At 39.8% G+C, this 13197-nt stretch overlaps 1 protein-coding gene across 1 annotated transcript in view; it reads right to left on the bottom strand.

Annotated features, from left to right (window-relative positions):
• The window catches only part of MYO1D (myosin ID), a gene marked incomplete at both ends in the record, with an annotated part of 155240 nt that overhangs the window by 61940 nt on the left and 80103 nt on the right, over positions 1 to 13197 (bottom strand). The window contains 3 exons of the mRNA XM_084301232.1: positions 7669 to 7773; positions 8378 to 8522; positions 9699 to 9922. Coding sequence (XP_084157358.1) covers positions 7669 to 7773; positions 8378 to 8522; positions 9699 to 9922 — 474 coding nt within the window. The remainder of the gene's footprint in view (positions 1 to 7668; positions 7774 to 8377; positions 8523 to 9698; positions 9923 to 13197) is intronic.

Below are 13197 nucleotides of genomic sequence, written 5' to 3'. Positions count from 1 at the left end.
AGCATGCAGAGGCATGGGTACCTCTAAGGTTAACTGACCACTGACGAAGATTGCTGCTGCTGTTAAATCCTTATACTGTTCTCAGGTTGTTTTGAACTGGACTCTGGTCTCCTAATTCACTCCTACAAGACAAACAAGGAAAATCAGACTGTACTTCAAACAACTTCAGTGCTGGCCTCCAGAAAGAGACAAACTTAATTTTCATCTTTACATAGCTGTACTCTCTGACAAAGGTAGGGTATGGAGGAGATGGAGCTAGACTTCTCAGAGAAGTATGGCTAAAGGACAATAGGCAACGGGCAGAAGGTGCAGCAGCAGAAAGTCCTATGGGACATATGGGAAAAAATCTCACTGGAAGGGTGGCAGCTCTGGTGCAGGGCTCACAGAGGCTGTGCCATCTTCATCCTTGGGGATTTACAAAGCTCTGCTGATGAAGAGCCTAAGCAACCTCATCTACTTGAAGACCTGCTCTGAGCAGGAGGTTGGACCACAGACTCCAGAGGTCCCTTCCCACCTCGATCATTCTCTGATCTCATCAGCCTGTACGCTACCAAGAACACAGATTTCACAGTATCTGAAGTATTCTGACAGTTTCAAGTAGTTCAGCAAATGCATCTTAGTGTTGCCATTGGGAAGCATTAATATCTTAATATCGCCACTGGGCTGGCTCTACAGCTGTAAATTTAAGACCAATTATAGATACAGCTATAATTCAGTGAAGAACCATCAATTGCCTGCTGAGGCAAACTGCTGTATTACCACCTGTAATCTCATCGTCAGTCAACAGCAGCAGAGATTATTTATACATATGTGTCCCAACCCTCATGCAATAATCTTAGGCATAGTCAAGAAGATGGCTCACTTCAGTTTGTACTCAAAACACTATCCACCTGGGAGACTGCTTGCATAACCACTCGGAAGAAAGGGGCAATAAAAGCCAACACTAGCAGCTCTACTGACAGTGCACAGGGAAAAGAAGCTCTTTCTTATAGTATTCTTATGTTTCAGTTCACGTGGATCAATCCTAAAACTTTTTTTTTTTAAACCAATTATTTTTAACATTTTTTATAAAGTAAAAAATAACTATGGGAAGACTGAAATGCATGAGCTCACAGATGTTCTGGAAGAACCAAGTGCAGTTGAAAACAGTCAAGTACACAGCCCCATGTCCCAGTATTTTGTTCGAGTTCACACAACCTGTTTCTACATAAGAGTTTAAAAAAAAAAAAAAAAAAAAAAAAAAAAGACTGATTAAGCATCAGCTAATGATGTAAAGTAATAGACACAGCCAAGCACCAAGAAATGTAATTATATCATTTCTCTTAATTCTAGATATTCTGACTTCATGTATATTGTAGGCTATCAATCAGGTCTCCAGCAACAGCATCCCTGATAAATTAAATCACCAAAAATGCTGTCAAATGCCACATAAGCCATAAGTACCTCTGGAAAGTTATTGTAAAGATGTGCAACTGTTTATTAAGAATGCACTCATTCAAAGGCTACAAGATACTAACTGACATACCTTCACAATAACATCAGATCTGTGGAAAATACAGGAAGACTGACACTAGTCAACTACTGTTACATATCTCATACAGCTGATGTGATTTTTTTTTTACAGAAACAGAAGTAGGAAGATCACATTCCCACAAAAAAGAAAATTATATTCTCTCCAGAGCAGTGTTTTATACCCTGGGATCATGGCTTTAGTCACATCTCCTTTTTATACACACACCATTTAAATCCCTCCCATCCTCCTGCAGCTCATCTCAAATATTATTCTAGGCTGCTGGTGATTTTAGGCTCTAGCAAGCAGGGTTTTTAGAGAAGAAACATGTTTCACTAACATTACAATTAATTCGTCAAGCAAATACTACACAAAAGGAGAATATTTGATGCAATCTAGACTTTCACAGGCCCACTCCCAAGAGGCTAGGTACTAAACAGTCACCAAGCAAAGTCTTTACAGAAGGAAGTGAGAAAGTAGGGCAGAAAGTAGAAAATATTTTTCATCAAGGCAAAACCAGAGTTATCAGTGTATCGCAGTCACAGAGATATTTATTAATCAACTGAGAAGTGTAAACAAGGGTGAGACATGATGAGGCACATGAACATAAATACGATTTTCCTAGGTGAAATCAGGAGACTGGAGACCTTAAATATGCTCCACCAACAGGCAGCAGAGTGGCAAAGTTCAGAGTAGATAAAAGCAAAAAATGCAAATCAAAGAGCTACATGACAGCTTTAAATTAACCACACCAACTCAGAAAAAGTAACTGAAGATGATTTTAGACAGCTTTGGATAGAACTTGGCACAAACATGTGAGGCAGCTGAAAAAAAGGAAGGAGTTCATATGCAGTAAAGACAAGCATGGGGAATAATGTCCTGGTTGCCAGGTTCTTACTTGGGATACTGGTAACACACTGGTGTGGAGAAGACAAAGGAGAACATAATGGTTCAGAGAAGGTAAAGAAAAATTGGTAAGAGCCTGGAAAATCTTACAAGCAGAGATGCTGAAAAACTGGAATTACGTTAGGAAGCAATGGATGGGAGAAAAAAAAATAAAATGAAACACTAAATGGCATGGAGAAAGAAGGTTAGGAGTGTGTGGTGCTACTTGTGGGGTTCTTTGAGCAGAGCAATGCAGCTTCTGCCAGCTGTGCTTGGGATTTGCAGCTCACTGGACACCACTCTCCATAGCTTGGGAAGCAAAGGCTTCCCTAAAATCGTAAAATCATGAAAGTTCTATGTTTTCAATGGAAAACACCTCCAATATCATTTGGTCCAGCCACCCCCGACCACCAATGTCACCCACTAACCCATGTCCCCAAGCACCACATCCAACCTTTCCTTGAACACCCCCAGGGACAGTGACTCAACCAGTTCCCTGGGCAATCCGTCCCAATCCCTGACCACTCTTTCTGCGAAGAAATGTCTTTGCCCTCAAAGCACGTTCTGATTCTGCAATATAACACTACAGCAGTTTTACCAGAGTGTTTCAGACTCTTCCTTGGGTCTACCCACTGTTGTAGCGTTCACACTGAACTATAAATTCAGCTGAACAGTTAAAGAGCCAAACCAAAGGGGAACAGCAGCTTATCTCACATGAGAAGCAAATTCTTGCTGCTGAGTAACTCATGTCCTTTTCAGCTCTTTCCAAGCAATTGCTTTGCTTCAGGTGCCTCATGCATCTATGGCATATTTATGTAAATAACACATGTTGTGTTTTTAGAAGTAACCTGTCACATTGGGAAGCATGCACAGAAGAGATTCAGAGAAATGCCAGCACAATTGCAAATGCCGCTATTCTTTTGATTTTGTAGGAGTAGAGACAGGCCTTATGTTCTCAGATACTGATTATACCCTCTCAGAGAACAGCCGTTCCTCGCATTGTGTTCTCTGCACCCTCTGGGCTTTTTTTATTTATATCTTTGTTGATCCCAATGTGAATCAGTCCTAATTTAGCTTCCTGCCTAGCTTATAGGGAAAAATGAAGGTCCAACCCTCAGCCAATAGCAGAAAAACCTTCAAATGAACTTTCCAGGTCTCTGCCACTGCAGGGTGAGAGGCACCAGGCTTTGGAGATGGTCCTCTCGAGGGAGCACACTGCCACAAATGAAAAGGGAGAAAAACGGGAAAAAAAGCCTTATTCTAAAAAAGGAGAAATTGTTGTTTCCTAGGTGATAAAACAAAATCTGGTGGTGTGCATGAAATATGCATTTGGTTTCCCAAGGCAAAAATCTTGAAAATTTCCTCTGAAAAATAAAGAGCATCATAATGCTCAGTAAAGATGTATTTTTCCAAAGGCCGAAATGACATGCTTCTACCTATACCTACCGCGAGAAAGCAAAGACATGCACATCCCATCAGCGAGACATCAAAGTCTCTTCACAGGCATTCTATAAAACGAACTACAAAACCTTCGGTCCAAACAGATTCGCTTGCTATTATTCATCTCAAGCTGTTGAAATTAAGACCCCATACACTCAAGATAAAGAAAACTTTAACAGCAGTTATCAATACTTCAAGAGCAGCTCCCTGGCTGCTACGAGTTGCTATTACTTTCTTGACTTCACTACAGCAATGTCAATCAAAAAAAAAAAAAAAAATCTGTTTCAAAGAAGTTAACGGTTAGCAAATATCTTACAATCCACAGCAGATATGTTCTATATGTAAACCTTTTTACATACATGGACTCCAGACTTGTGTCTGTTCAATTTGCCCATTACTTATCCTCTTTATGTCATTTATTTTCAAAGAAAGAAGTGCATCAGACTGCAATTATCTGAAAAAATTAAGGATCAGACACCTAATATTGCTGTTGAAAGACAAGAACTGCTTTACGCATGGTGGAAGGAAGGTATGGCACCTTATTCAAAGGCGTAAAGGAAGTCTAATGTGGGTCCAAAAATAAAACATTTATCTCGACTCAGTGCTCTCGTTACAGTAACACCTTTCTGCCTGACACAAGGACCAGCAGAAACAGCACATTTTGCTCAAAAATCCCCAAGTAAACTGAATCATGATAATACACAACCAATGAACTTGAGTAATCCTGTTCTGTGGACTGATGCTTTGTTGAAGAGCATTATTTAAGCAAAGCAATGAAATCACCTAATAAGTAATCACATTTTCCTTTTTTTAAACGCATTTTTCAGTCCCTTGCTAAAGCTTGTGAGAGCCAAGTTTCAGCTGAGAAACAAACAATAACAGTCAATTTGCAAATCCACAACAAACCAGGTTTAGCAGAAGAAATTTGACAAACTTCACTGCAGTGAAAATACCTCCCTTTCAAATGTTCAGACCATCAATACAGCTTGTACGTGCTAACATTAAATGCCATACTTGTGCAAGTAATGTGGTATTACATGGGCAATTTAAAAGAGGATAAAGCTAACAAGAAGGAATTTAATGGTTTTTTTTTTTTTTTAATTATTTAATTATTTTTTTTTAAAAAAGAAATTATCCCTGCCCAATAGCACTGACTACAGTACTTTTTGGGTAAAGAAGCTTTTGTATTTTTTTTTTTTTTAAGTATTTTGTATTGTAGTTTTTTTTTTTTCTATTTTTTAAAAGAAGCTTTTTTGTATTTTTGACAAAAAGCACCTTAGTTTTAAAAATACAGCTCAAAATGTAAATTCTTTTATGTGACACAGTGAAAGACAGGCTAGCACTGTTTTCAGGGAAAAGACTGTGTTCGTCTAGTCAAAGAATGAAGTTGCTTACAGGCTTTACAGCAATTTTCACTCTTGCTTAGTCTGCAAATCTGAGGTTCAGACTCTGTAAAGAAGTGCATTGGTTGGAAAGTAAAATGATAACTCTTGAAATGTCAAATCTTTGTCTTGTTAGCTTTCAAAGTTCACGATTGTTTGTTTCTCTCCTTTGTTCACTTCAGGTTTACTTGGACATTTCTTGTTCATATGAGGGAAGACAAGCAGTTCACTCAAAAAGTTATTACATCCAAGCATGGATTTGAAAGGGGTCATTTGCTTTTGAGTTTAAACACAGAGATGTACTGAAATTACCAGGCTTACATACATCATTAAAGATCCTAGATGCGGGCTTGTCTTCAACAGTAATGCTGGAGTGATTTTATCCATTTGTTTGAGAAGAGGTGCCTCCTACCAGTTTCTTCAAGGCCATTGTATCACTACATTTAGCTATTTTTTCTAAGACAGATCTTTAAGGATGAAGACCAGAAAAGCATTAATGACTTTGAAGACTCAGGCACAGCTGGGTTTGGAGGAGCAGCCATTCCCATGTGCCAGCCAGCTGCCATCCTCTGCTGGCACCCGTCCTACCTGAGCCATATGTAGCCTCCTGCCACGTTTGTGTGTGCTTCCACTGCTGATGACTTCAAAAGCCAGGCAAAGATGTCCCGAACTAACCAGGGAAAGGAAGGATGAAGCCTGACCTCTCTGATATATGAGAGTGACCAACGATTTAACCTTTAAACGAATCAAAAAAGTTGCAAGATAATTTAAAAACCTCAAGACTGCAAGTCTATAACCTCGCAGTCTCTGTGGCATTTCCCTATTTCAACTGAGCTACCTTTTTTTAAAGCACCCATGATAAGCTAAAGCTTTCTTCACCTCTGCAAGCACTGAAATTTCAGGTAGAAACCTACTTTATGATAGGCAACATCTTCTCTGTCTCCAGCCTGCTTTTATTATCAATAAAGCAGTAGGACACCAATGCAACAAACCCAGGCAGAAAATGCATTTTTCTAACAAGGTAAACACAGTAAAAGGAAGTATAGAAACAAGGTCTGTTTGCATTCTCAAAGATTTCTTCATGCACCATAAGCAGAAAGGAACTGCTCAGATGCTTGCCTAAAGGTAAGAGTTCTGTGCTTGCAATTACTGAACAGAATAAGGTATGGATTTGTGTTTCAAAAATTTGCTTTTACCTATTCCCGTGCAGGATATTGTCCTTTAAAGCTGAATAAGGAGCAAGTGAGAGAAACAGAAGGATTTAAAAGATTAGAAGTTGCATAACAGTGAGCAATATATGTATACCCACTGTGGGAGTTTAATATTATACACACACCAAATAATTCCCCTCACCGTCTCTCCATTCTTATTGAAAATGACAACTCCTACAGTCACTTTGTTAAGAACTTAATATTGTATTTTTACAATTATTCCAGTTTAGCTAGAAACAGCAATATTTTTGTTCTAGTTTATTAAATGAATTACAATAAGAATTCCTTTGTTTTCAGCCTAAGGTGAAAAAAGCCAAACTTTTCAAACTGCTGCCAAGATTGTAAAGATGAGGTTCAGATTCAGACTCACCCAATCCTCCTTTAATCCTAACAGCATAAACCAATATCACTCAAACCACTCATTTAATCAGCAAACCACACTCTTAAAGTGAACATGTTAAAAGCAATGGACTACTCCACTGAAATAGTTTTAGCAATAAGAGATTTCTATTTTTATATACAGAAATCACTTACTGTTGTATAAATAATATAAATCACTACCACTTGCAAAGAAGTTTTGTTATAAAGTGAGATTTCTCACTGCAAAATTAATTTTGTTTTACTGTTAAACATAATATCTGCAGAATGATAACGATCACACACATGCTCTACTTCTGGCAAGTGAAGACCGACTACAAAAGCACATTTTTGGAAATAAAAAGCGTATACAAATATAAAGCTCCTGAAAAACACTTGAATATCAGTAGCCCTGCCATTGAATGTCTTTGTCTTTGTAAAAGTCAAAGTATCTTATCCTGACAGACATTTAAAAACAGAATAATATAGATCACTCTAAACTATCCATAAAAAAAATTATGCAAGTACATTATTCTAATTAGTTTTTAAAACCTTTCAATCAATTTAAGGAAACAAAAAAGAACTAACTTTCTGCTATGGAAAAAGTCAGACCCAAGCCAGTTACACAGAATTTATTAATTCCTCTGAAATGAAGAGGTCAGAGAAGCCCCTCAGAAAAATCATCCTTTGGTGCAATAGGTTCAGAATTACGTATCCATCAAAAATCAGTTATACTATTCCTTAAAATAGGACTGCTTTCAACTGCCACCTGTTGAAATATCTCCAGCATTACCTCTCCTCACCCTTTGCTTCACAAAATTTTAGCTGCAAGAATTTTCCCCACCCAGATCATGTGTCTGCAGACCATGCACATGCCGGTTACCTTGCGGACGTGACACGAGAAGAGGACGTTCATGTACTTGTCTTTCCGTTTCAGCTCAGTGGCAACAGGGATGAAGGAGCCAGTGGTCTGAGGGTTATCTGGTCTCTGAAAGAGCAAACACAGGCACACAATTCTTCTTGCTTACTAAAGAAAGTAATTGCATTACGTCATGCCAGGCCTGGCAGAACCACAGCTGCACCACCGAGTCTAAAGGCTTCAGCCAGTCCCTGCCTCACTGAAGAGCAGGGGAGCATCTGGAGTTTTATGTGCTTTCTGAGAAAACCTTAACAAAACAAAATACTTGAAGGAAGGATGGAGTAAAAGAAGCATTGCAACTTGCCTAGAGAGAATTTTTTCGTTCCTTTTCATTTAATGCTATTTCTTAGCATCCCATTTTATCTAGAATTTCTGCTTTCTGTCTTTCCTAGGCTTGGGAATTTGAAGTGTCAGCTAATGGCACTACTCAGTATCATTTAATGTTGTTTGGGACACTCACTCAAACTAGGCTTTGTAAAATTTAACTTGCAGTACAGTAGAAATCAAAGACCACATGAAACCCACAGAGAAAACGTGAAAGTACTCTCCCTCCCAAGAAACCAATACCCACTTTTTAAAATTTAATATCAAATTTCTACCCTTTTAGTGTTCTGAGCCATAGCCATTGCAGCAGTCCCCTTCTATTTGCATCGATTACTTCACTTGGACTCACCAGTGCGATGTAATTCCCCTCCCATGCTCTTTGTAGGCCAAGATCAGCTCTGTGACCCTTCAGCACTTCCATGGCAGCAACCTTTGCCCTCAGTTGAGGTAGGTCTTTTGGTGGGATGCTCCGGATGAGTTCACCTCCTCTCCACCTGCCACAGAAAGCCTGAGTCAGGTCCACAGTCTGTACCATGCACTATGAGCACTAATTTTGTCAGGTCAGCAAACACGGGCAAGCCTAGACTACAAATGGCAAGGAAAAAAAAGAAGTCCTTCCATTGCATCCCTTCATACAATACTTAGGTTTCCAGCTTTAGGTGACATAGCACCTTTGATTCCTGACAACTTTTGCTGGTACACTTTCCCCTCCCTCCCTCTAGTGCCCAGAAGTAAACTACCAGCACATCTGTGTGCAATAAAGTTTTTGCAAGCCATTTTTTTTTTTGGGCTTGTTTACAACATCATTCTCCTTTAATAACTGAATTTGGCCCTACGATTGAAACCTAACCAACTGTAATATGAAACAGGACAGTACAGGACAGACCAGCAATTACTCTACACCATATTCCAGCCTTTAGCAACACCAGATCCCTAAGACTATGGCTGTGAAAAGTTTTTAGTAACTAAAATTTTGTGGTTATAATAACTGAGCTTATTCAGAAAGCAGGATGCCTACCCAGATAGGTTGTGGATGGTTTTCAAGAGACATCCGAGAAAAAAAAAAAAAAAAAAGCTGACCTGATCTGGTGCTGGTGGTAACACTGCATCAAGCAGTTGGCTCATCTAGAGATCTCTAGATGTCCCATTCAGCCAACATTTCTCTTGTTCACTGACTTTCAGAAGTTACCGTTTTTCAAACTGGAATTGTAACTGCTTTATACCCCTCTTGTCTACAATACCAGACTTGCCAGAGGAAAAAGGTTTTAGATATCAGACACTTCTAATAAATGTATAAAACACCTTTTCTGCATACAGTGAACAGTGAAACACTACTTAATCTATTGCAGAAAAAATGACTTATAGAAGTTTTGATGGAGTCCAGAAGATTCCTTTTCTCTTTCCCCCAGCCTAACACCAGCTGCTCTTTTCTTTCAAAACTGATCAGAAAGGCCAAGAGAGGAGCTGAGGAAGGAAACACAATGTCCATCCTGAGTAAATCTCTGAAACAGAATAATTATTTGCATGGTCAAGAGTACCAGAAGCCACTAATACCTTCATCTTTGATTCCCAGTTCATGTTCTCTACTCATTTTTCCAGCTTTTATGGAACAAGTAGTAATTGTTCAGTCCTTTGGGTTAGACTAAAAACACAGAAAGTTTTATTAGTACCTATGGTAAATCATCTGGAGTGCCTCTTCAAATCGGTGCAGCACTTTTGGTGGAGTGGGCCATTGCACATGCTTGCCATAATCCTTCATTGACCTCACATTGCGAAAGCGTTGGGCAACTTCATGGATGTAGGCCTTCACTTTGTAGCGGCGGTAATACTTGAGTATCGTCAGGGCAGCCTTCGTCCTCTTATAGCGAAGACGAGCCAAAGTGCCCCTCCAAACCTAAGAGTCAGTGGAGAAGACAGTTTTAGCAATAAAAAGGATACATTTCTCTCTTTACTTTTCTATACTGCTAAAATCCATAGATACATAAAATCACGAATTTGAAAGGGACTCTTCTATGCCAATAGGGCCCAATTAGAAAAACATCACAAAACAGACACTGTGCTTACCTGCCTACTTAGAAACAATTCTAACTCTAATTAAATGCTAGAATGGTAAAGATTGTTTTGAAAATAGTTTGGGAGACCAGCTGTGTACTGAAAAGCAAGCAATTCTCCAACATAAGTAACATCCTCCAAAGCTCACTTCCAAAGTTGCTGCCATGTTTGCTCCCAAACATGGAGCCCAAGTCTGCCAGCACTACTACACGCATTGCCCTGGCCTGGAGAGCACTGCAAGCAGAAAACGTGCCACGGTCTGGACTTCTCCTTTGGACCTGCCAGGTAGAGGCACACTGCGAGGTGGGTACCATGACTGTATCTTGTTACCGACTCCTAGCCCGCTCGGCTCAAAGACCCCACTTGCCCTGCCAGGCTGGGTGGGCTGTGTTGGTTTTACCCTGTAACCAGAGAAATGTGTATTCACCCAAGTGCTGCCAAGCTCACGTGCACGTCCCTGAGGAATTCATGAACACCTGTACTTTGCTTCTAATATAATCCACCACGATGAAGGTTGTATTTTTGTTTCCTTGTAGAATTAAACTGGAAGGATAATGAGCCTCCCGCATACGAAGAGTGCTTCACTACTCACTATGGGCCCTGCTGGAGCATTTATTTCTCTCTTGAGAAACATCCCATAGCACCATTGATGCATATCAAGCCTTCTATTTACAGAAGAAATAATTAATTACCTGAGGCAATTTGCAACATGATATTCTCTTTATGAAGCTGATGTCAAAGGTTCTCTTGACAGCTTTACTGATAATCCTGAAATTTGGCTGAGAAAAAACAAATGTAGCAAGAGGTAAAGCAGACGTGAGGGGGGCTCTTCTCTGTATGTTCACAATTCAAAGAGGAAGTAGAAACTTTGGGGTCCAAACCCTTAAAAGCAGAGGACTCTTATTCCAACCTCTTCCAGAGTAGCCCCTCCTCATTCTGCTCTGGCCTCACTGCCCTTGCATAGGATCTGTCTTCACAACAGGTACGATAGATCCTCATGGCTCTGGCACAGCCTGGAAAGTCGATTTAGCACCCACTCCCTCACTGGTGCATTTGATGCTCTCTGAAGCATATTTGTTTCCAGCACATGAAAACTGAGTCAAGACCCTACATAACAGTGCCCAAACATCCGATGGTAACGCTGAGACATTCCACCCCTTGCATTTTAGTGCGTCAAACCAACTGCAAGTGTGTAACCTTCAACACTGGAAAGAACTGGACTGAAGAAAACGAAGCATGCAATGAACAGAACAAGTCAACACATATAAGGTGACCCAAGGCACCACGCTCCTTATCAGACCCCAGACACTAGCCAGTGCTAGGAGCCTAAGGAAGACGTGGGCATCATTTCAGAGCTCAAGATGAAGAGCTGGGAAGGCGATGCGTGACACAGGAGAGCAAAAGGAGAGGTAAGAGCAGGAAGCACAAAAATCAGTCCCTGTCACAACAGCAAAAACAAACAAACAAACAAAACAAAACAAAACAAACAAACAAACAAAAAAAAAAAACACAAGAAAAAACAGCACAATGTTTTATTGACCAGCCAAATAAATCTGGCAGTAAGACAAAGAGCAAGTTCAACAATGAACAGTGTGGACTCGTACTGAAAATCTCAACACTGTGTGCATATAGGAGAGTGGCAAAACAGTACTTAATATTTTCCTTATTTATGCTTTGAAATCATTAGACAGAGTGAGGGAAAGCAGCATCCTCTGCATAAAATATGTTGTTCTTAATAGTCCCTTTTAGTGTACAATTACAATTGTAGTTTTTGTTCTACACAGCTTGAATATCACAAAAAAAGAACATTACTATTTAAAAAGCATCAGAGATCCTGAGAAGCTCAGGGCTTCCTGGAGCCACAAGTTCAAACTGACTTACACAGGGCCTGCATTTTACCCAAAGCATCAAAGGCTGATTTAAGACTAGGATTTCCATGGCTGAGCACATATCAGATTCAGAAATGGCATGAATTTGACAGAATCAGCAACTAGGATAAAATAACTGAACAACTAAGGAGCATTACAATAACATTTCTTTTTTTTGTTTGTTTTTGTTTAAAATTGTTAGAGGCATTTAAGTATAGACTGAAGTGTCACAAAATGTTCCTGCAAAGTATATACAGGCAGCAGAGAAGATAAACTGGAAAAAACAACAACCAACAACTTCTTAATTTTTAAGTTCATAAGAATAGAAATGAGAAACAATGGGTTCTGGGTCACAGCTAATCAGCCTTCTGAACTTCATAAAGGATCACAAGAAAAGAACATAAAATGTAAATTTGCATAAGCTGGTGAAGACTTTGCAGAGTTCTACTTCTGTCATTTTTTTCTCCAAAACATTTTGATTTGGTTTTAGATACAGAACAATGTCTTAATTTTGCTTCCTTGTGCTGAGGTAGGCATGCTCTTGAGGAAAGACTCTCTTGCTGTGGTTATTTTTCACACCAGCCAGACATCCGTGGAACAAAGGCACTGTAACAGATTGCCCCGATGTTGTATCAGCTGCATCGCTCCAGAAATTGGCTTCACAGCAAGAAGTGTCACAATTGCTACAAACACTAGCCTTCCAAATCCAATTATCCAGCCGAGGCATGCCCCTTGGCTACACGCAAACAGTAAACTATTAATGAAAAGCATGTCCTCAAATCAAGTTGTCATAACTAGAAAACCTCACTCCTAGTAAGGACCTTCCTAATAGCCACAATGGCAGCACCTCCCAAAAATACAGAGAAAGCCAAAGAAAGGAACAAACTTCTTCCAGGAAATGGGATACAGAATACATTATATATATAAATAAAATTGCTTTTCTGGCTTGGCATTTTTCTTTTAACCACCGGGCTCATTTCTGCTTAAGGCAGCCCATCAGTAATGCTGAACTGCCAACACAAGCAGAGTGCCTGATGGCCTAAGTGGTCTCTTCCAGAAACACAGACCCTTCAAACCTGCAAGCAGGCCATAGAAGCAAAGTCCTTGTTCAGCAGCCACTTTGTGTGCTCAGCATTGTGTCATTGTGAGCAATGGGTCAAACCATGTGCAAATCCAACCAGAGTGCTGGAGTGCTTCCTACTAGCACATACTCTCCTGAGGCTGGAATAACAACACACTGTACCATCTC

The sequence above is a fragment of the Netta rufina genome, assembly GCF_964035555.1.
Source record: "Netta rufina genome assembly, chromosome: 24".
NCBI classification, from domain to species: Eukaryota; Metazoa; Chordata; class Aves; order Anseriformes; family Anatidae; genus Netta; species Netta rufina.
This window is presented reverse-complemented; position numbering and strand designations above follow the sequence as displayed.